Below are 24,635 nucleotides of genomic sequence, written 5' to 3'. Positions count from 1 at the left end.
GAAGGAGGTGATGGTTCTGTGCCCTGGCTGGGAAATCTCATTTAGGGTACTGCACTCTCAAAAGGACTTTGGTGAAATGTAGCATTTCTGTAGGAGCATAACTAAGCAGAAGAAGTGAAGTAGAACTTTTTAATTGAAGACGAGATTATATAGAAGGGAGGGGAGGACAGATTCAAGGGCAGAGAGGATGGTGGCAAATATTCCTTCAAACACATGCAGAGCCCCCACTGCCCTCATTCCTTCCAACTGGCTTGACATTTCTTTGGTCCAGAGTGGAGGTTTTGGACGCCTATACACATGTCTGAGCAGATAAGGTACCTTCTTAATCCAAGACTAAATAATTTAGGGTTGTGCTAACAACAATTTAGAGTTCTCTCCCAGGGCTGACTAGGTATTCACTCAGTAAACGTTTAGGCACTTCTATGAAGAGAGAGTAGGCACATGCATCTTCTTCAAGTACTCTTCAAGGCCCCCTTGAATGACATCTACCTCCCACTGCTTCCTAGTGCTGCCTGCCAGAAGCACAAATCCAGGAAAGGAGGAGAAGATAAACGTGCAGGGCAACAAAGGGATGTGCTGAGACGTAAACCTGGAACAGATATCTGAGCATCCTTTCTCAGAACTGTCTTTCCGTTTTTAATCTTCATCATCTCATCACTCTGCCACTTCACTCACCCTTCTGACAAGACAGCCCAGCTTTCATCTGACCCTTCATTGTGTCCCTCTTCCACAGCACTCAGCAATTCCTTTTTCTGATCCTACAGGCTTTAATCCAGGCTCTGATCAGCCCCCACATGGGTCACTGATGCCACTTCTCCAGCCTCTCAGCCTGCACGCAGTTAACTGTCGAGTCCTCCGCGGTCCTGCACTCGTAGCTACTGGCAGGGTCACTGCCATCCCCGACAACTTCAAACTCAAGACATCCGTGTGGGACCAAAGCATTTAGCTGCTCTGCGTGAGTTCTTACACTCTGCCTTGGATGACTCACACCTCAAAGGATAAAAGCACTCACGAAAAGTGAGGATTTAAGTACCCACTGCCATTTCCTAGAAGCGAAAGGAAGTAGATTTGGCAGATCACTTCAATGACCATGATGTCTGTGCCGGGAAAGACTCAAGGGCACAGCAAAAAAGAAGAAGAAACAATTTAGAAAGCATTTTTGACTTAACTCCTGTTCGTTCTTCTCATCACATCACACATAAACTTACCTACACGCATAGTCACATAGGTTTATCATTGTTTTGTAAAAAGGAGACACTGTACAATCTTATCTGCATCTTCCTTTTCTTACATAAAAGTACATCAAGAAAGTTCCTCCATGACAACCAATTAGTAAAGCTCTACCTCATCTCTGTACAGACTGTACCCCGGCCAAGGCATGTACACATCACAATTTAGCCAACCATTAGCCTGACAGGCGTTCGCTTTACTTCTTTTTCCTTTTTTTTTCACCACCACAAAAATGCATTAATAAAAATGCTCCCATGTATATCCTGACCCACTGGTATTCCTATTTTTAAAACAGAATACCAGAGCTGGAATTGCTGGGCTAGATTTTCAATTTTAATAGATCCTGCTGGAATGGCTTCCAAAAGGGTCATGTCACTCACATGTCCACCACTGCCCCACACCCCAAAGGCAGGTTTTTTAAGAGATAATTTGTGTTAATGTTTGTATATGCACAGACTCTCTGGAAAGATATAAAGTAATAAAAGAAGGGCTTTCTCCTCAGAAGGGAAGCGCAGGCCTGGGGGGCGGACGCAGGCGACGCCCACTTTTCACTGCACACACTTTTTGTGGGTTCTTAATGTTTTATCATCTCTATATATTACACATTGAAAATATAAAATGTTCTTTAAAATATCTGTAGACATTTCAGAAAAAGAAGTCCTGACCGTAGAGCACTGGCTTTACAGAATTAAATGACGTGAACTTAAAATGCAAGGAATTTAGTTTAAACTTAATCATTTTGAGTACCTACATTACCCTAGATTCCAGGGATATAAAATTAAGGCAGCCCCTTCCTTTAAGGAGCTCAGAGCCCAAGAGAGAAAAAGACCTGTGTGGCTTCCTTCACAAAGATGCTGGAGGGTGGAGGATGCCGTCTGGGCCCCTCGGGAGCTGGCGTGCAGGCAAGGCTCGGACAATCGCTACCTCTGACTGAAATTAGGGGCTACAATCTGAGGTGGGATTATGGAAACTTTTCTTCTGCCTCTTTAAACATTTCTGTATTTGTCAAGGTTTCCAAAATGGGCATCAATACCATTTCTGTAATCAGGGGTGAAAAAATAAAAAGTATCCCCCCCTCCAAAATTTATTGCCAATATCAAAAATATCAACTCAAATGAATTTTTTTAGCTTAAAGTTGAAGCACTAACTAAAATTCTATCTTCTCTGTCTTAATCTATTAACATGAAACTAGTGTGTTGAAACGCTTTTAAAGGGGAAGAGAGCTGGATTTTTAGAGGGCGCTCCTACTGTTTCAGATTGCTGGCCGTGTATGAAAGCATTCACAAGAAGCAGTGGAAGGGGTCAGAAAGAACAGGAAAGAAGGGATGTCATCCCTGACCACTCCGCTTCCCTCTAGTCCTCATGAGGTTACTTCCAAAGAAATATTTAGCATACAAAGTACTCGGGAAAATACTTAAAATCTTGAATAAAGAACTTTAATATACTATTTATATATTCTATTGTAATGAAGCTATATTCAAAAGCAATGACTACAAATTTAGCTCTCCTTTGATTTTGGTAACTCAAAACGAACACGAAAAGGCTTTTTGCTGATTTCTATAATCACCAAGCACTTAGAATTTCCATCCCAGTGATTTCTCTTTCCCCACGTGTTTCTTTTGTATAACATTCAAGGGCCCGTTGGGGGAGCTATCAAGGGGATGGACTCCTAAAATCCATCTATATATTCCATCAGGTAATGAACACAGAATTATTACTGCATAATAAGGAGAGAATATAGACTCGACATCTATTTGTAGTGCAAGCCTGAATTATACCGAATATAATTACCAAGCCAAGAAGGAGGAAACATACCAAACAAGTAAAAAAAAGGGTGCCCTTTGGTACTGTCCTCACCATAATTTACATGCTAAAAATATTAATCAATAGCCCACTGTCAAAAGCATTGAAGATTAAAGCCTCTTACTTAAAAACGGCTTCTGAAATTAGAATGACATTAGACACACCTTCGTGCATTTGCCAAAGAGCTCATGTTATAAAAGCAAAACTTTCAATTAAAACTTTAAATGATTAGCAAGAAAAGAATGCAGGGCTATTCCACTTCAAAAGTTACAAAAGGGAGATGAAAACCAAAGGCAGCAGCATGCTCCGGTACTCGTTAAACCTGCTCAGGTCCTGGATACAGGAAGTGTTTTGTTTTGACAGCACCACAGGCCAAAACCAAGGCATTATTTTTCAGAGCTAGCATTAAAAACAAATAAAAATAAAACATTGTGTAAAAACTGAATCGCCTGTCTTCCAGGAAGATCAAGATCACGTGGCCAAGACAAAAAGTGGCACAGGGACGACTGTCTGGGCACAGTGAACCCTGTCCCCATGTGCCTGCGGACGGGGGCAAGGAGAACGTGACCTAGGTTTGCCCACCGAACACTGACGCCCTAATTTCCCTCAAGGTGTAACAAGCAGAGGCCCACTCGAAAGTCCTTTCAGGCCAGGTCCACAGACAAATGTCACCACATTTCAGTGACCTGAGAGGAGAGGACTGGACCTGAGCTAGACCTCAGATGCAGCTCCTCAGAACAAGCACAGGTGTGTGTGTGTGTGTGTGTGTGTGTGTGTGTGTGCGTGCATGCAAGCACGTGGGAGGAAGAAGCGCCAAGGTAGAGGAGGAGAAGAGGCAAGCAAACCTCACGTCGTGGCGTGTGTGTGTGTGTGTGTGTGTGTGTGTGTGTACATGCAAGCACGTGGGAGGAAGAAGCCCCGAGGTAGAGGAGGAGAAGAGGCAGGCAAACCTCACGTCGTGGCCCATTATGGGGCCTGTGGTGACTCTCAGGACTTGGAACTACATGCTGCACCATAAACACGAGCGATAAACAGAACCAAGGGGCCCCCAGCATCCACACGCCCCACAAAGTACTGGACTCTAGAACACAGGAAAAAGTATAAAATGCGATCCTCATCCTCAGGGGTTACACACCCCCTCTGACAAATACGCCGGAAATTCAGAGTAGGGGTGGGGACCCTTTACTCCCAACCAGAGGTAATTAACATAACGTATGTGCCAAACAGAGCTCAGGTTTTATGTGTATTAACCGCCCTCCCTTGACAGTATCACCATTCTCACTTAAAAGATGAGAAATCTGAGGCTCAGAGACTTTGCAAGATCACTTAACCAGCAAGGGGTGGACAGGCAGGACATGAATCTAAGTCCGTTCAACCCCAAAGCCCACTACACCACTGTCTCTCATAGTGTGGCCGCAGGACCACCAGCATCACTTACCAGGGGCACTTGCTCCAACTACAGATTCCTGGTCCCACCCCTACTCCAGCCCCACAGAACGAATCAGAATCTCTGGAGGTGGAGCTGCAGAATCCACATGTTTTAAAAGGACTAACCAGGGCCATCCGATAAAGACCCACGTCCAAACTTCTGTGGTGCCGCCTCCAGGGACAAGCAGCCTGGTTCTTTCACAGATACACAACAGACGTACACATACAGGTTTGGCAATGAGCTTGACTTGTGTGCGTGTGCTGCTCAACAGTCACATCGACATTCAACTACACACACATCGTTCATTAAAACCATCATTTAGGGAACCAGATCCCAAGGGTTTCTAATCCAGAGGTTCCAGAGCTCACCAGGCCCAGAAAGACAGTACTGCAGGTCTCGATGTCTTATCTCAGCGTTCCAAAGGCCAATAGAAATTGTACATCTATCTCCAAAAGACTATCTGAAGGTCTCACTAAAACGTCTTTGGAAATGGGAAAATTTAACTGTTAGTCACTTAACAAATTCAGTGTGTCTGGACACAAAGTCTTTAAAGCCATGCCGAAAAAGTGGGAGATAATGGCACAGACTGCACGCAGGCCGCACTGTTCAAATATCTGTGCACCTCCCCGTGTGGAGCCACCACCCTGGGGATCGCTGAGCAGCACAGCAGACACTGTGTCACCGCTTCACGGCCACATCCCCTTTGTACACAGAACTACGGTACTTCCCGGGCCGAGCCATAACCTTATTCTCTAGACTTAGTTCTAAGCCTGTCTCAACCATCAAATGTCCCTTCAAAGGGACAAAGATTTGCAAACACTGGTGATGGTCAAAGCTATGTGCAGATGGCCCGAGGACAAAGAGTGTTTTGAAATTTGAGTAAAACCCACAAAGTGATTAATTTGAAGGGCAAAAGAGGCATTTGGATGTGCAAGTGCTGAAGTTTCACTCCCTGTAATTGCAACTCACATAGTTAATTCACTGAGTTTGAAAACTAAGAAAAATAGAATATAAAATTTTGCTGAACCAATACAAAAACTTTTTGATCTATCCATTACTTTAACCAACTGACTGGAGCTAAACCATGTAAGAAAATGAATTGGAGATAGACGAGTAAAGACAGAAAGATGAGAAAAAAAGGGTAAGGAAAGAAAATGCTGTGAATTAGCAAACGAGAAAGTATGGACCAAGAAACAAACTAAGAGCCGCAAAGAGAAATGCTCTCTGGAGAGAAAAGGATGGTAAGGCTGCAGGAGTTTCAGAAGGAGCTAGCAAATTTTTATCACAATCTACAGCTCACTTGAGCCACAGGCTTCAGATTACTATCATCTCCCATTAGCTCCCACTGAAAAACTAATTAGCTAGTTAGCTCTTTATCTTGAAAACCTCCATCCTCCAAAAGGAATGAAATGACCAGGAAGGTAGCCAGACAGTGGGCTCCAGTCCACAGTGGCCTCCTACCCACCTCCGGCCACCGTCCTGGGGTTTGTACAGCAGATGGCACGAACAGGCAGCCCACACAGCCAAAGCCTACCTATATGCTGGATACACAGTGAGTTTTTTAAATTGTTGAATAAGACGTCAACACTTAAAAATCAGGAGGCTTCACATAAAAATTTTGATTTCCAGGAAAAAAAAAAGGGCTCAGTGAAGCAGTAAGAGCAGGCCCACGTCCCCCAGACAGTGCTGGGCTGTGGCAGGTGACACTGTCCTCTTCAGATGAGGCATGTGCTCTTTGGCTTGACGAAGCTTTGTCTACAGCTAGACCCCTCATCTCACGCTGCCACGTGCCCTTGCCGCAGGTGCTTGACGCGGTAGCCTCTGATGGAGCTGATCTATCCAACAAGCAAGGCCTGCAGCTCCTGGGCGTCCCCAAGCCTGATGACCTTCACACCCACCGTGAATCACCGTCCACTCCTGGTCACACCCTGGAATAGTGACCTCGCCCAGAGCTGCTTCCTTTCACACATCTTCAACTCCAATATTCCGGACCTGGCCACGACCTCTCCCACGCCCTCGTTCCCACTATCCCGGCTGTTGCATCTGCTCTCTGACCATCCACCCCTTGCTAGAACTCCCTTCTTTCTCTAAACAGCATCCCAAATACTTTCTCATCAGAAACCTCGACTGCCTCACGCCCTCTCATCCTGCCAACCTCTCTTCCGTAGGTGGACAGGCTCCTACAATCCACCTTTCTCTACTCAAGGCCTGAAGAGAAGAGCACTCTACAGGGAAAAAAACCCAAAAAAACCATGAACCAAAAATTCATGCCAACCCTGGCCAAGCCTGTCAGCTCCCTCCACCAGCCCTTCCTCGCCACCTTCACCACCCCAGAGGTACCCGCTACTCAACCTCACCTCCCTCACCCGACTGACTGCCTTATTTTGTCCTTCACTGAGAAAACTAAAGCCACCACTTGATCTTTTGTTTATCCACACGCATCCTTTCCCTCGTTCCTCCAATCCTGAGGGTGGTACCCAGTCACTCAAACTCAAAGCTCAGATGTTATCCTTGACCCCTGCGACCAACAGACTCTCCATTTCCAATCCAGTCAGTCACCGAATACTGCCCGTTGCCCTCTGAAATATTCTGTCTCCAGTCTTGTTCCCCGTCAAACCCATCCACAAGCTGCCACCAGGCTGAGCTCTCTGAAGTCAACTCTGACAATCACTCCTGGGCTCAAACTTGGTTGACCAACACACCCCCACCCACAAAAAAAGGCTAAGTCCTTAACCTGGCATTCATGGCCACCCATGACGGGACTTCTGCCTGCCCCTGACACCTCCTCCTTAAACCCCAGGCCTCCAACAACGCTGGGCTGTGTTGTGCCCCCTGCCCTCCACCTCCAGGAAGCCTCTGCCCCCAGCTCCACAACCCCAGTCTCACCACCATCTGCTCAGGGGTCTGATGCCACCACTCAACTCTGACACCTAGAGGCAGGGACCATCACTCACTCCTGCATCCCGGAGCCTAATAACTCGGTGGGCCTTCAATGCATGTTGGCTGCACCATGATCTCAGGCTGCCACCTGACCAGGTGTGCCAACAGCAGATTGCATGAAAAAGCATCAGCCTTTGGAGCCTGGCAGACCTGGACTTAACCCTAGCCTGGTCATTTCCCACCTGAGTGACCTGAGGCAAGGGCTCGGCCTCATTTTTCTCATCTGGAAAATAGAACTTTTAAAAACATTCCCACATAAGGCTGACTGGGGACCAAAGAAATTCTGTGCAGGTGCCTGGTCGCGCATCTGGAACACTGCAGGCAGGCAGCAGAGAGCCGCCACTGGTCTTTTCCAAATGGTAACAGGTTGCTTGCACACCGTTCAAGGTGAGGGCAGGTTATCCGGGGTGTGGGCGGCCCAAGCCCTGGCTTCAGCAAAGCTTCCTGCCTTTTGGCCATTTTACTCCTCATTAACACCTCGACTAGGAGCAGGAGGGAGGGGACTGTCCTTCTGTCAACATGACTAATGATGTGTTATCTTTCTGGGCTACTGTTGACCCTCTGCCAGCAGGACGTGCTGACTCAGCCAGCACCACCTCCCTCCCTCTCAGGTGGACAGCACACAAGTGCACCCGCCCTGTCTCCGAGACAGCAGATACGGATGGCCACCAAACTGGGGCTGGATGCTGGCATCATCGAGTAGTGACACAATGAGAAATATCTGAGGATTTATGTATCTAAACTACTGCAAAAAAAAAACCTAAGTATTTTTTTTCAATGCAACAGACACTTTTTCAGCATGTCCTGTGAATAAGGCACTGAATTCCCCAATGCGTGGGACAGAGACACATAAAATGAGTCCCTGATGACAAACTGAGGGGAACAAACAGAGGCACAGCTAAGACTGACCCTGAGAGAAGTGAGCTGCAAGGGGATGGGGGAAGCATGGAGACATGGATGTGACTGCAGAGCTGGGAGGGCTTCACAGAGGAGGCGGTATCTGCATTGGAGAAGAGCATTCCGAGCAGAGCACACAGCACCAGCAAAGGCACAGAGGTCTGGAGAATGCGAGACCAGGAAGGCATAGAAATTTAACAATTACAAAGTACTCAGAAAGCACATTAGGATTTAACAGTTTAGAAAACAAGTGCATTTTGTAATTTAATCTTGATAATACCCTATTTACTTACATCTTTCTTCTCTCACAAAACTTCTCTCATACACAGTGAGAATAAAATCTAGGAAAAATGTCTGCATATACAAGCTTTTTGTAAAGACTACTTTGAAACAGAAATCCTTCCTGCTAGAGGCCTTCCCAGAGCAGACGGTCCCCGTGTCTTTGGCAGAAGACACAGGGTTAAACTGGAAACAGACGTGACAACTACCCACTCTTCGGACGGACGGACAGACGAAGGGAGCCTGCAGGAGCCGGGTGGGCTCGCAGGACTGTCTGCCCTCCGCTTCTTCCAGCCGACACTGCACCCCACAGCCGTGCCCTACCCCGTATTCCTAGCCCTCGCCCTCCTTGCCTACCTGCTGCCCAGGACAGAGGCTGGCCCGAGACTCTGCTTGTGCCTTTCCCGGCGATGCCACCTGGGAAGAGCTGCAGCAGGAGACCCAGCAGGTCCCACTGGAGCCACACCGATCCTCAAACGCCTTCCTGCAGGCTTCCTGACGTGGGGGGTCACAATCGCCTCCTCCATGCACCCGCAGCACAGGCTGAGCTGTCCGCTGTCTGCAGTCAAGGGTATTCCAGACACACTCCTGTTTCTCCAGGGCTGAACCCCCCCACAAGGGGAAACGACCCGTGAACTAAACCACAGAAGTTTCCCGACACCTCCCTGGGGCCAGATTTACTTGGGACCTAAACCTGAAAATGGAAATCAAACATTTTAGAATATACAAATTTTAAAACACTATAGAAATTACACTTCACAAGCAATAAGCCTCTGCTCCATCTACTTTAGAAAAACATCTTCAGACAAATGTTCTTTTTAAGCAGCAAGTTCCTGAAGAGGGGCGGGGCTGGGTATGCGTGGGGGGGGGGGGGCAGCTCTTCTCCTGCCTCAATGCATCTTCAGTGACTACAGTCAGCAGAGACGCGGGCATACAGAACGCCTTCCCCTCCCTCCTCTTGCCATTTTAGGGCCAACTTATCAAGAATCGAGGTATGTGCACAACGAAAACATGCTATTAGGTAAGGTGAGTCTATTGTAAAATGCTTATTTTCTATTAACTTGATCTTATTAGCATCCATTTGTAGCAGCACTGGAATACATACCATTCCAGAAAGTACGTCAGAACCTCTTTATAATACTGACCTTCACAGTCAAGACTAACAACTGCCCCATAAGATAATCACCTGATATCATGCTTTGAGAACAGGGACAAACAGTACAATCGCTGAATAATTACGAGCAGAATTATAATGGGGGCGGCGCTACGATAAAACCAGAGCTCAGTATGCTCTGTAAGACTCCCATCGTTCCCCAAATGGATGTGCTTTTAGTTTAAGAGAGTGTAAGGATACAGCTGTGTGACTTCCTGAAGGTAAGGAATCCAGCACCAAAGAATGCATGCCACTAATCTTCTTTTAAAGATTATGCTTGAGTGAGCACATTAATATTTGATGACCTAATTCTTAAAACGATGTTTCAGCTCAGTGCTCTTTTTCTTAATGAGGCAAAAATAACCCAGGGGTCATGGGTCTCTCTCTGTTCCCTTTCACAGAATGGACACAACCTTTGGCCCATCAGGTGGCTTTTGGCGCAGATAACATGATCTCCCCATGTTTGATCTTGAGGAAGGAAGGCTTGGCAAGTTTTTGGGCAGAATCAAGGCCAGTGAGGCTGGAAGGCTCAGTATAACAGGGAGGGAGCAGGAAATCAAGATGAAGACGACAAGGCGGAGGCTCATGGATGTAGGAGCTCGGAGACCCCATGAGGAGTGTGGATTTTTTTTCGTCAGTTCAAGTATGGCAGATCATAAGCCCGTACGGTAGTTAACACTTTTAGAAAGTTTACTTGGCTGCTGGTTAGAGATTAGTCTGCATGGAGGAAGAGCTCCAGGAAGTGGGGAGACCTGGGGAGGAGGTTTCTTATTGAAAGGTTCTAGAGAAGAGCTGACGGTGACTTGGACTAGGATGGCAGCAATGAGTAATGAGACAGGTCTTGGGGGTAAGTCAACAAGACCTGCTGATGTACTGGATGTAGGTTTTTGGTTTTATCATAGGGGGGATGGCAGAGCCATTTACTGGGTTAGGGAGGACTAGAAAAGGGAATAGAGCAGTTTAGGAAGTAGTAAGTGCTTGAGTTGGGGCATGTCAGAAGTTTTTATGGGACCTGGAACTTACGAGAGGCATTATGGGTAATGATGCTTATAATAAAGACAGCAGACTTTTTTTTGAGCATTGTGCCTTGAACTGTTCTGAACACTTCCTGTGATTAACTCATTTACTCCTCACAACAACCGTAACTTCATTTTACATAAATAGCTTTATTTTGAGGACACTGGGACACAGATGAATTAGTTTGCTAAGCTCATCCCTGAGCCTATGCAAGGACCTCTGCCATAGTCACACAGCTGCCTCTCCAGATCCAGGCAAATGTCACCTCCTCAGAGAGGCCACCTCCTGGGGTCACTGACTCTCCACCACAGTTCCCTATTTCTTTGCAGCTTTTATCACTCTCTAAAGTCTCATTTGCTTATCCACTTACTGGCTGTCTCCCTTACCTAGAATGGAAGCTCCATCAGGACAAGGAGAGATATCTGCCTTGCTAGACAGAACAATGCCGGAAGCACAGCCAACACTCAGTAAATATGGAAGGAAGAGGGAGTGTCTGCCAGGAGCGGGCAGAGCTCTGTCCCCAGGCCCCACTCCTGGATCCTGCTGCCTGGGCAGCCTGGCACCAACATCTAGACAGGAAGCCAACCATTCAGCAGGAGAGGAGAAAGCTGTAGCCTTTGATCCTAATGCACTCCTTGAAAAGCCACCTCAGCCTGATATTAACAAACAGATATTCTTAATCACCAGTCCCCAAACTAAGTTTCCCAAAATACAGTCTTTCCGGTACTCAAATCAACCCAAAGTGCAGCTTCAAACAATCACCTCTGAATTGCTTGAGTTCATTTAATACACAGACAAAAAGTCCCAGCCAAGTTGCCCCTTTTACCTCACTTCTAAAAGCTGGGAAAATGCAACTGACACGGGGGAAAAAACTCAGTGTTCAAAGGTTGTTGGGGGGTGTGTGTGTTTTAACCAAAGAAAATCTGCTGATCTTTTTCCCTTAATTGGTTCTGGGAATCAGCAACTGACCACAGCAGGGTAAGTACTTGGAACAGCTTCTCCTTATTATCGAATCCTTGATTATGATGATTAAGCCCAGGCTTGTGGTTCTATGAACCCTCACTGAGCAAACTCACAGAGCATGCGCACAACTGTGGGCCTGCTCTCCTAAGGGTAGCATTGTAGCATCAAGTCATAGAATTTCATAAAATTAGCATCCAGGGAGGTCAGAAGTCAAAGAGACCTTGAACTTCACTGACACCATCCCTTCGTCACTCAGATAAGGAAACTGAGGCTCAAGGGATTATGTGATTTGCCCAAGGTCACAATGCTAGTGTTGAACACAGCAAGGACAAGAACCCAGGGCTGACTACCAGGCCAGTGCTGATTTCACTCCATCAGGACACCACCCATGCATGCGAGGGCTGCAGAAAGCCCAGCTCTTCTTGGAACAGTCTTCAAGCTCTCACTTATGGGTCTGGCCCAAATCCATTTCTAAATCCACTCCCAACAGGCCTGAAACCTTTCCCAAGAATGCTGCTCAAATATGTATTAAACGTCTGCTCTGTGCCAACCACCCAGTTAGGCAGCAGGAATGCAAGAAGAAAAGGTGTGTAGCTTTAAGGAACTTGCTTTGACGGGGTACAGAGATAATTACAAAGAGGTAGGAGTAATGAGCCAGGTGTCCCCAGAGACCAGAGAGGAGGGACGGGAAGCCTTCCCGGAGGACTGCTATCTCCTGAGCTGTATCCCATGGGATGAAGAGCAATGAGCCAGACAAAGAAGTAGAGAAAGAGTAACTCACGGTAGACAGAGTAATAAAAATGATGACTCAGAAGCATGAAATGATACGTCGGTAACTAAGGGCAGCTAACTGCTGCTGAAACACAAAGTTCAAGCTGGAAAGAGATGGAAGATAAGGTGGAAGAGGCAGGAGAGGACAAAAATGCTGCCAGGTTAAATCCTGCAGGTGTGAGAAGCCACTGCATCAGGAAGTCACTCATCACATTTGTGTTTTAAAAAGATCACTCTGCCAAGTGTTGAGAAAGGATTTGGAGGAGGCAAGATCACACCAAGTTAATGTCCAACCAGCGAGTCCCCCCACATCCTGCACACCATCCTGCCCTTCTGCTCCAGACACAGACCAAGGCAACCCAGAGTGAGGGTCTCCACTCCACAACACGACATTGTGTTGCCTCACAAAAGCTCCCTGTCTGCACGGCCTGGCCCCCAGCCCATCTGCACCTACCTTCAGTGAAAACAAGAGTCCTGCTCCCCGGGCACCCCGAGCCTCCTCCAGGGGTCCACGGCAACTCCTGGTGTGCAGAGCTGTGCGACACTGAGCTCCGTCACGAATTCCAAGACACTAAACCTCACCTCCCGACTAAAGTGGGTGGACCTGAAGATCTGCCAAAGACCCAGAACAAATACCTGACTCACTGACTAGAGCCGACCAGACGGCTTTTCCAGGCCGAGGGGAAAGAGCCACAGTTCAAGGATAAAGGGGGCAGAGATGCCAGAACCAATCTCTAGGCCTGTTTTTCCAGCCCCCAGAAAGATCACAGGGCTTGTAGTCAGGAGCTGGAGATGCAGAGCCCCTATTTTCGTTGTGCTTTGACACATCACGTTAGCTCCCCAGACTTTCATTTCCTTAGCTTACGGTGAGGAGATTTCTACAATCTCTAGGCCTCCATCCAACTCTGATTTTTTAAAAAAAACTCCAACAATGTAACAACATCTATTAAAATTCATCAAGTGTATACTTTCATTCAACAATTCTGCTTCTTGAAATTTATCTTAAAGAAACATTTGCACAGGTGTACAAAGTAATATAGTCAGGCACCACACAATGATGCTTCAGTCAATGACGGACCACACACACGAGGTGGTCCCCTAAGATTAGTAGCATGTATCCTAGGTGTGTAGTAGGCTATCCCATCTAGGTTTATGTAAGTGCACTCTATGACGTTCAGACGATGACAAAATTGCCTAACGACGCATTTCTCAGAACGTGTCCCTGTCGTTAAGGGATGCACAATGGTACATATAAGAACATTTAATTCAGTATAGTTCATCGTTGCAAAAAATTAGAAACAATTTACATGTCCAGCAATCAGAGAACAGTTAAATAAACCAATCATGTTCTACCCAATACAATGGAATACTGCAGCATCAGAATCAATGCTAAAATACATCCATACACACTGATGCGGAAGATGTCCAAGACACAGTATTAAGCAATAAACGCAAGCAGCAAAGCAATTTATATAGTAAGAGTCCTCTTTTTGTTTTAACAAAAATAATACACATGGTGGTGTGTGAAAAGAAAAAAAATCTGTAAGAATATATTCTAAAATTGCTAATGGCTGGTATCACTCTGAGGGAATCAATGAAACTGTCACTTTTTTCAATTCTTTGAAATCTTTTAAGCATCCAACAGATATTACTCCTGTAATGTGATAAAAACAAGGCCACATTATGGCCCAAAGTCAGGCCGGCTGCACTAACAGCATGAGCCTCAGAGGTCTCAGCATCTTCTAACTCAAGTCAAGCAGTCAGGGCCCACATCATACGCTCAGGGGGTCGGAAGCCTCTAGCCTTCATAACTGCTCATCTGACTCCAGCTCCTAGTTTCCACGACAAGTCAGCTGACAGCCCCCCCCCCCCCCCCCCCCCGATTATCTTCTCCCAAGAAGCGGGTGTGGACTGCAGAAGGAAAGGTGATAAGAGTGGTCAGGATAGACAGAATTCTCTCCATCTGGCCACACTATCCAGGAATCAGGCTGGCACATGCCATAAGTAGGTGTAACACCTCCTTCTCCTTCTACCCACCACAAGACAAATCCATTCCTTGCGGTTCTTGGAAAGTAAAACACCAAATTTCTTCCAACTGAGTCAAATTGTCTGGAATCTAGACGTTACAGCCCAGAAAAGGAAATTCTTCAAAATAATGATGAGCAAAAAAATTACTTTTAAACATTCCACCGTACTTCTAGGAGTTCAAAGTATTTTACACTGGATACATGTACACATACACACACAAACATACAACATTAGATCTTCTAAAATACCACATGCAATAGTAAATTACCATTCCTGTCCACTAAATAACACCCAAAAGAAAGTAAACAGACATCCAGAAGTTTCTTCTATGCATTTACTAAGATCTGGCCATGATCTCATCATCCCTCATAACCATCACATGAAGCCCAGGACAAACATTTCTAATCCTGTGTTCCGACTTGAGTCTTAAAATAGGCAAACTTTCCCTGGACTTCTGGGAGCAAAGAGCCCACGGCGCTCACCGGATCCTCACCTACAAGAACCCAACGCTTCTGTTCCACGGCACAGCAAGATGACGGTTGGGATTTTTGTCATCATGGTTAAGAAATGTTTACACTGCTATTTCTGACCCTCTTGTGTAAATATCAGCTATGTTTTACCCCCAAAATTTCAAGCCTGTGGTCAAGAGTCCTTTTTAAGGAAATCCCAAGTACCTACTTATCACAGTACAAAAGTAGCAAAGTCTGGCCGAGAGGATAAGGCACTGGAAGGCTGTAAGGAGGGTTCCAGGGGCCGCCGTCTCACCGGAAGGCCCTGCGAAGAGGGGAGGGGGCCTGGGGAAGCAGGCTCGCTTTGCTATTTTACCAGACTGAAGGCATGACTCAACTTAGTCAACTCTAGAAAAGTCTTACTAAATGAATAGTTTTACTTTTTCTCAAAGCCTTGAGCTACTTTTTAAAAAAGACACGCCAGGAACATGTTTACTTCCAAGTTACTCTAGACTAATAAAAATTCTCCAAATATTAGTCTTTTAAAGCATCAGGAGATGATGACGAAACTCAAGTGCACGGTACTGAACACACATAGTACGCATTCATATTACTCAGAAAAATAAAACCCACAGGGTTACCAGTGTTATTGTGGGTGCATTTTTATAAACTTGATGACCAAATTTATCTGAAACCCAAAAATAACAAACTCTTCCCATCCACAGCACATCTGGCTGCTCGTTGTCCCCTAAGCCAAGGCCTACAGACAAAGCTTCCCACTGCTTAGCGAGCAATTTACAACCTAAATGCAGACACACCCCACAATCGAGGAATATATGTCCACAGAAAGGAGGAAAATGTTTTGTATTTGGAGTCCTACAAGTGTTGATGAAATGCCTCTGATGGTCAGTACCTGGAAAGTGGCACAGCAGACAGAGCACAGGACCCGAGGACAGGAAACACCCAGTGTTAACATCTTTGATGGAGCCATCTCCCCCTGTTCATCCCCACAGGTGCTGTGTCGTTTCCTCTGGCCTAGACCACTGCAACAGGCTCCTAACTGGTCTCCCGGACTCCATCCTTTACTCTGCCGCAGAATTATCTTTCTAAAACAAGGATCTAGCTGTGTTGCATCCTTGCTTACACACCGTCCATGGCCCCCCTCTGCTTACAGGGCAGAGTTCACCTCCTTTGCAAAACTAACAAGGCCCTTTTGTGATCTGGCCCCAGGTCCCTGTCTAGCCACTCTGTACCCCTCATTCTAGCCACCTGGGAAGGATTGGTTTCAGCAACAATATGCTTTTTCCCCCCTTCCAGTCTAGTGTGAATGTCACCACTCTAACGTCTTCCCTCAGCTCCTCAGAGTGTGAGACTCCTGAAAGCTGTCACGAGCATTCTGCAGAGGCTCCCTCCTAAGACTGTCACACCGCCAGGCCTCCCAGCTCCCAGGTGGTAAATGCATACACGGAGCTGGAGTCAAATACTTGCTCCAGAACTGACCGTGACCAAGTTTCTTAAACAAGCTTCTTCAATAAATTTTGTAAACACGTCTCAGTTTCTGCATTTGCAAAACTGAGATTATAATGGCTAAACCGTGCTGTTAGTTTAAGAGAAATAATTTATGTCGAGCACTTAATACAATGCTTGGAGCTCAGTAAAGTCTCAGTAAGTGGTGGCTATTATCATCATTATTAATATGTAGCAGATACTCGCTAAATGTTTCATCATCAGAGGCTCTACTCTCCGCTAACGTGGACAAACTACAAATTCTCTAGGTCTCATTTCTTCGCCTGTAAAGGAGGGCTGGAGGAGAAGGGGGTTTGGACACGCACATAAAAGAATCACAAACAATTAAGTGCTAAACTGGGTAGCACAACAGGATATCTGAGAAATGAGAACTGTTTCCCTAACCTGAGAAAAGTGTAGATCACCACAATAAAGGGAAAGTACTCTCTTGGACTCCCTTCCTCCTAAGCTTTGACTTAAGATATTTTCATTCTAATATTATTTAAGTATATCCAAAGATATAACTAGGAATGTCCTCCCTACGTTTTAGCTCTTATAAAACTATAAGGTGGAAAGATTTAAAAATCTGATAAATACCAACAAACGAGAACTCAACAGTAATTTAACATGACAGATGATGATGATGCAATTTTACAGATGCCGCATGGCTGCTCTCAATGGTACGACACTACCTCGGAGCAAGTGCCCAGCAGTGCTGTATGCCTGCAATCCTACATGCCTGCACCACCGTGGGCTCTGTGATCCCTTTAGCTGCCCGTCACTTTTCTCTACCAAACTGCCGTGAAACCTTTGCTCATGCAACTTCCAGCCACCAGCTGACCCAAACCCATGATTTCTGCAATAGGTCCACATCTGTTTTTCCCCCCTTAGCTCGAGACAACTAAAGGTGGGCTCAAACACTCATAGTAAAACCTTAATATGGCACGACTCATTTGTAAGTTCATCTAGATGTTATGAAACCTGTGATTTAAAATTATTATTAAAAAGAACATTATAAATTTAACTCTGGTTTTAAAAAGTTACAAACTCCCAGGACAATGTCTTCAAACTCCAGTTCAAGAAACATTGTTTAATAATAAAAGTGTCTTGTCACAGCATCTAGAAAGATCTTAGATATATCGAACTCTAAGTGCTTCGCATGCATTATCTCTTTAGTCCCCAGAATAGCCCTATAAAACAGGTTCTGCTGTAACACGTGGCAACATGGAGGCCCGAGGAAAGTATCCAAGTGTTGGAGCAGCATTTGAGCTAATTCCAGCTGCCCTGCTCTGCTCCTTCAAGACAAGCCCAAAGGGCCTTGGCACAAGACAACCAGCAATGGACAGTGTGAATCCAGGGGAAACTAGCCAGGTGGCAGCAAGAGACTGAGAAAGAGGAAAGATGGCACTTTGATGGAAGAAATGACAGGACTTAGTGACAGGACAGATGGAGAGGAAAAGGTACATCCATGAACCAATAAGACAGGAAGAATGGCTGTCCCACCTCAGAAATGGAACTGCTGGGAAGAGAAGCCAGTTCAGGAGACAAGACCTAAACTGAAACACGGTGCGTTTCAGACAAAAGGGACTTGTTCCAAGTGTGGGTGGATATCCTCTCAACAGATGACAGCTGGACATGTTGAAGTCACAGTCATAAAAATTATGTTTACAATTCATAAAAATTATTTCAAAAAGATAAGACAGTCAAAGGTGCCCAGCAGAGAGAAGATGGAGAACAAAGACTGGCAAGACAAGATCACTGAATTCTGAATGACTTTGTCTCATGACTAGTTTCAACAGATGGGTGTACAGCGGACGTCAGACAGTAGGAAGGGCAATTACGACGGCTAAGAAACAGCAGCAACCAACCCATGACAACCCACGTGAGGATGCTTTCATCAACAAGCATCTGAGCGTCCACTGTGGACCAGATACTGTCCTAGGTTCATCTGTGAACAAAAGCATCCCGGCCCTCAGGGAGCTTGTGTTCTAGCTGGGAGACAGTCAAAGAACAAGTAAGCAATATACAGTCTGGAATTAAGATGTGATAAGTGCTCAGAGGGCTAGGAAAAAAACTAAAGCAGGATATGAGAAAGAACGACGAGTGGGGCAGATATTTGAAGTAACGTCATCTGGCAATCATCAAAAGATCAACTGAACTCTAATCAAGAGGAGGTGACAAGATGAAACTCAAATTTTTAAGCCATACAGGCTGGAGAGCATTCAAACAAAATATCTGCTGCCGATAGCCTAGGCACGGTATTGGTGCCAGAGAGATCACAGGAAAACACAGATATCTGAAGGTATTCAAGAATGAGTGCACGTCGAGGGGAAAACTGATGATGTCAGAAACGCTAAGAAGTATGGAGGAAAGCCAGGGATCATGGGGAAGACAAAACAACGTCCCCACGTAGATGATCTTCACTTCTGAAGTCACTTCTAACCTGAAGCAACCAGCGACTCTGCATCTAACCAGCTACAGAGCCCTGAAAAATCATTTCCAACTTGAATATTCTCTGATTACTTAGAAAAGGATAGATGCCGGAGCAGTGACATGCTTACGTAAGAGAAAGAAGCAGAGGAGGAAGATTTGTATCTGACTCGGCAACAATCATTCAACAGATAAATGGCTGTGTGTGGAGCAGGATTTACTGGGTGCCAGGCTCTGCGCACACAAGGGTGAGCGCACACACACCAGCATCTCTAGGAGATTGAAGTTTGACTGTCTTTAATACACATCCCAAAGGGATGGAGCTGGGGGGAGGTGGGGGGGGGTAGACGGATGGAAAAGGGGCGATGAGACTTTCACCCACCTGGGCCAGGCTAAAGGTGAGCGGCCGGAGCGTTTCCTGCACAAGCGCAGCGTGGAGAGGCTACCACAAGGCGGAGTCACTGTGGAGGATGGGGGTGCAGGTTCAGGAAAAGGTTAGATTAGGTAAGTAACCAGCAAGTCTGATAGCTGTGGTGCCCGCTCCACCCACACTCACATCGGTATTACAGTCACCTGTCTCCCTGCAAAGCCGTGAACAGCTCCTAGGAATCAGAGCCCCTTTAATCCCTACATCCCAACAACTAGCAAATAATGAACGGTCAGTAAAGGTTTGACGGAGGCCAAGTTTGAATGGCATGAGCAAAACAGGAGCAGCTAAATAACTCAGGTTTTGATGGGTGTGAAAAGCCCAAAAGGCCAGTCTCCTGCTGGGTGCCCAAAGCTGTTAAAGTTGGTGGACACGTGAACAGTGGGGTGACCGGCAACTCTGCCTCTAACCAGTTGGACAGCCCTAAAAAGTCACTTCAATTCTGAGCCACAATTTGTAAAATGAGCGGGTTGGAGCAAATCAGAGGTTGCAGACCTTACTGGAGTGGAGAGGAGATGCTTTTCACTAGCCTGAAGCCTGCACAGAGCATGCATCCATCTGCTGGAGGAGTGGGAGGTGCCGGCTTCCCCTTTGGCTGTTTCCAAATAAATGACAGAAAAAGGACAGCCAGCCAGTATGGCCACCCCCATAAGGGCTTCGGAGGTTTGTCAGCAAAAGAGACCCACTGGGGATGTGGTAGGTAAGGAGACAGGGTTGGGGAGGTGGCAGGAACAGCCGTGAGCGTGCTAATGAGTTCCACAGATCTCAGAGGTGAAACCACGGAGTGCCAAGGACAGACTTTAACTGTGAATGAAATATCTGTGCCTTCGAGGTGGTGGTTCATGTCTGGCTAATACACACCCAGGCACCATAAATCAGGCAGAAATAGACTTTACACAACCTAAAATCTATAAAACTAATTTAAGAGCTGTAAGAGCAATAATTACCCATAAGCAAGACCACCTCCAGCCTTTGAAAAGCTTGTTTACCTACCGCTTTTAGAGAGTGCTATCACACTATTTTGAGCTTCTGAGAAGTTTCCATCTAGAATCAGTAGAAATACCTGACACATCTAAAACCCATAATTTCCCATACCAAACTGAATTCCCCCACATTACAGGAAAACCCACAAACTCTGCAGAAGGGAGTGAAAAGCCAGAGCAAAGGCAATCTTCCAGTTCTACAAAAGAAAACAGACAAACAAAAACACCACAAAGAGCACTGAAACATTTCTAGTTTAATAGCTTTTCACTCAATGTTTAATAACTTCATTCTGAAGCCTTTGAAAAGCATTAAATTACATATTTTATATTTCTCGCGGTAGCAACACCTAAAACTTATTCCAACCTAAGGCAGTAAATAAGCTTATGACTTTTAAGTCAAATTTAAGGAAGCTGAAAGCCAGACAAAACCATGTTTGAAAATGCCTGTAAAATAATAAATGCCTGAGGGAACTGGATGGCTTTTCTGATTCTAAGCTAAATAAAGCCTGGGGAGCTTTGCAAAGATCCCGGTGAGGTTAATCTCCCTGATTACAGAGAGCAAACCATCCAATCAATTCCACACGAAGCAGGGAAAGTAAATCCAAGAAGAATAACAACACTCGAAATGCTGAGAAAAACACACCGTTCTGCTTCTGAAGACACTCTGTCAGCGCTGAAGAATGGCTCAGGTCATTCTAACAAGCCAGAACATTTGACCAGTGTTTCTGGGACAAGCTCTTGGCTTTGTGTTCACTGAAAGGCCAGGCAAGCTATCTGAGCTCCGATGCTCAGGCCTGTAGGTCCTCTCCCACTCGCTCCCAGCTGGCTCCCTACTTCCTGCACACCTGTAGATTACCGCACAGAGACTTCCTCCACGCCCCTGGACTGGGGAGCCCTTCCTCCTGAAGGGTTTACTCAGGCCAGGTTCCCGAGGCCGGCTCGCACGTTAAGAGTTCGAGTCCCCGACCCTCCGGTTAAAGCACAATCAGCATGTGTCCCCGCAGCACAATGATGAATTTACGTAAACAGTTCGCAAGAGGCAGCGCATCACTGCAGGGACAGAAGTCGGCAGGCTGAACGCGGCCGCCCCGGGAGAGGGGGCTGCAAGGCTGGCCGCCCCCCGAAGAGCCTCTGCCGACGTTCCCCGCGGCTCCCTCCACGCAACAGGTCCACGCAGGCAGGGGGCGGGGGGTGCGCGGACACCTGGGCACCTGCCCACGGCTCCCGGGGCACAGTTCACCTCCTGGCCCCTCTCCACCTCGCGGCCGGTCCGGGAGCCAAGGCAGGCCGGCCGAGCTCCAGCTCTTCCGAGCAAGGCTCACCCGCGATAAGGCCCGGAGCAAATTCCTCGGAAGATGCCCAGGCAGTGAGGTTGCCCACCTGCGAGCTGCCCACCTCCTCCCGGACCTGCTCTGGCCAAAGCGGAGAGGGCCCCGGCGAGGGGTCGGCCCCAGGAGCGGGATGCCGGGCTGGGTCCTTCCAGCTGGGAACAGCCCAGCCACCCGGCTCCCCAGCTGCCCCGGCACTTAAGTGTTGGTACCTACACGGGTATCTAAACTACTTATCAGCCCAGAACGTTTCCCCAGTCGCACGAGCTCTAGTGACCACTTAGATAAAACTAAGTCGCTTTGTACAAAAGGAAAAGGAACTTTTACTGCGGGAGTGGGGTCTGGGGGAGTGAAGGGGAGAAAGAAGCAGGTGAATACAAGTAGAGGTGGTTCCCGCGGGACCCACGGGCCAAAGTCTGGAGGTGGAAGAGAGGACGAGGGGAGAGTTGGAGGTTGGAGGAGAGGCGAGGAGAGGAGGGGGCGAGGGCCGGCCGGCGCGCAGGTGAGGCCGGACGCTCACCTCGGGCAGCTCGCGGAGCTGGTTGGCGTCCAGCAGTAGCTCCTCCAGGCTGCGGGCGTAGCGGTAGATCTCCTCGGGGACGTAGACCAGCGAGCAGTGGCGCTTGTCGATACTCTCCACATGACGGTTGCACCGCCACAGGGGGATGCAGTGGAACATCGCCGCCCCCGCCGCCCGGTCCGAGCCGCGGAGACCCGGGCTCCGAGCCCGCTCCGCCCCGCGGCTCCGCTCCGCCCGCTGCCCGCTCCGCGTTCGTGGGCTCCGGTGCTCGCTCGCTCCTCGCGCCGGCTTCGCGCTCCGAAACGCTCCCCCGGAACCTCGGGCGGGAACCCCGCCGCGTCCCAGCGCGCCCTCCAGCCGCGCCGCCGCCGCCGCCGCCGCTACTGCCGCGCGGAGCTTCCTACTCGCGGCCGCCGCGCGACTGAGCATGCGCGCCAGTGGGCGCGCGCCGAGGGCGTTTCCAGGCCCGGGGGATGCTCCGCTCCGGGTTTTCCCGGAGACCTGGATCCGCAGAGGGGCCGGGAACCTGGGGCCCGGCGCTCCTGTACCCCAACTCAGCCTGGGACAGAGGGGGCGTCGGGCCCTCGGAGGAAGCCCGCCTCGGAAGGAGTCTGGGCCAAAAAGGAGGCGGGGGAGAGGCGGACTAAGCGGGGCAAAACAACTTTGATTTTTAGTTGTACTTAACTCGCTCTCCTCCCTTCGCTCCCCTTCCCCAAAACGACTTTCTCTTCCGGGGTCAGGCAGGACCGCCCCGAAGCGTACCTCGCGCGCCGTGGGCGCCTCGAGCCAGGGCGTTCGGCGGGGTTTGGAGGTGTCTGCACCGCCCTGGCCGCTGCTTCCTCGGCCACTTGCGCGCTCGCTGCACAGCAGCCCGAGCCGTAGGCGCGGCGCCCAGTCCGGCCGTGACCCCCCGGCCCGCGGGCACCGCCTGCAGGCTGTGTGACCTGGAGCACATCTTCAGGAATCATTCATTGTGTGTGTGCGTGGTAATAGGAAATCCCTCTCCCCATGCCACCAAAAGCCTAGGAGTCAGAGAGTCTGCGAGATTCTCCTAGATGTGGATGCACCCTCTCGGGAACCCAAACGCAGAAACGAGCTGGCAAAGGTGAGTTTGTGAGCCTGTTTCAGCCTGGCCAGATGTTGGCCCCGGGCGACTAGTCTGGGCTGGGGAGGCGGGAGGAGCGGGAGAGGTGGGGCAGGTCGCGCGGGGATTGCCAGGTGAGCATCCTTCATCTGGCTCGCGTTTCTGCAGCAACACCCAGTCTCTTACAAAGGGTAGGTTGCAGCCTAAGAAGGAGTAGCTGGAGAGGACCCAGGAGGCTTGCTATTGGGTGATAACGACCATTCCTTCGACCCTGATTCATATCCACGGACTAGGGCCGGAACGGAACTGCCCCTCTTCTCCTGGAACTGTTTGTATCAGACTTCCTATTTCGGAATAACCAAACTGGCTCCTTCACGGAGGTTTGCCGACCAAGTCAAAGCCAGTCACATTGGGGGAGTGTTTTTTCGAGGTCTATTCTGACGCCCCATCCGGCCGCCGCCTAGTCCTCACACCTTTTCCTTCAAGTGTACTCAAACATCAGATTCCACCTGTGGCCACTGCCACGACAACACTCGGGCTTTCTCATTCCCTCTCCTGCCCCCGAGCTGCCAAAGCTAAAATCTGGAGCCACGGAACCCACATTTCTGCAGAAGGCTGAAATCTGAGCATGCTCAGTGGCCAAGGCAAATTTTGATCTTTAACTAGTTTATGCAGGGCGTATGTGGCTCCGCAGACTTTCCTCTGAGTTTCAACTGTGCACAAGACAGTTTCCCGGATGAGTGGGGAGTGGGGTGCTTCATCATTTCAACTCCACTGGAGGGGCTCCTTTCTTCCCGGTGAGGGTGGGTCTCAGTACCACACTGCCCTGTCCGTTTGGTTTCTACCCCAGCATTGTCACCTTAACTCTCTAATTCCCGTCAATCTGTAAACTCCGTCGCTCTGCCCCCTCCGCCCTCTCTTTTATTTGGCCTGCCTGGCTTGATTTCTACATTCTCACAGAAGGCTACCTGAACTTTGAACCTTAGCCGCTCTTCCTTCATTCTTGCATTCCAGAAACCCATTTTGTGCCACTTTTAATGGAAAACTGGTTCCTGACTGAGAGATTGAGTCTAGAATGGTAAGCAAGTCACTCTCTTTGCAAGCTTTCCAACTGCTTTTTAAAAAAATGAAAATAAAGGCCTGGCTCCCTCATCTTAATCTTCGATTGACTTCCAGAGATTATCACACTAGATTATTATTTTGTGTGTGTGTGTATGAGGAAGAGTCTCCCTGAGCTAACATCTGCGCCAGTCTTCCTCCATGCTAGATTATTTTAGTGAAACACTAAATGTGTTTTAAAGATGTGGCTGGTCTTTTTAAGAATTCAAGCCTCAGTAAGCATTCCCTGTGTGCCTCTCCATGGCACTTACGCTTGCCCGTGTTATGATTGTTTTTGTA

General features: G+C 47.9%; 1 protein-coding gene across 6 annotated transcripts in view; it reads right to left on the bottom strand.

The window, feature by feature from the left end:
• The window catches only part of LRRC1 (leucine rich repeat containing 1), a 126,869-nt gene extending 104,298 nt beyond the window's left edge, over positions 1-22,571 (bottom strand). Inside the window, exons 1-2 of one of the 6 annotated variants that reach the window (XM_023625103.2) lie at positions 22,154-22,295; positions 19,278-19,356 (exon numbers count right to left, since the gene is read on the bottom strand). Coding sequence is in view for 1 of the 6 variants with exons in the window: in XM_023625101.2 (XP_023480869.1) it covers positions 22,154-22,312 (159 nt within the window). In the remaining 5 variants the exon portion in view is untranslated. Of the gene's footprint in view, positions 1-8,935; positions 9,273-12,936; positions 13,129-19,277; positions 19,357-20,948; positions 21,428-22,153 lie in introns of those variants that run through there. The other 5 variants (XM_070245691.1, XM_023625101.2, XM_070245694.1 and 2 more) reach the window with 5 other exon arrangements.
• Positions 22,572-24,635: the final 2,064 nt, after the last annotated feature.

The sequence above is a fragment of the Equus caballus genome, chromosome 20, assembly GCF_041296265.1.
Source record: "Equus caballus isolate H_3958 breed thoroughbred chromosome 20, TB-T2T, whole genome shotgun sequence".
Lineage (NCBI taxonomy): Eukaryota > Metazoa > Chordata > Mammalia > Perissodactyla > Equidae > Equus > Equus caballus.
This window is presented reverse-complemented; position numbering and strand designations above follow the sequence as displayed.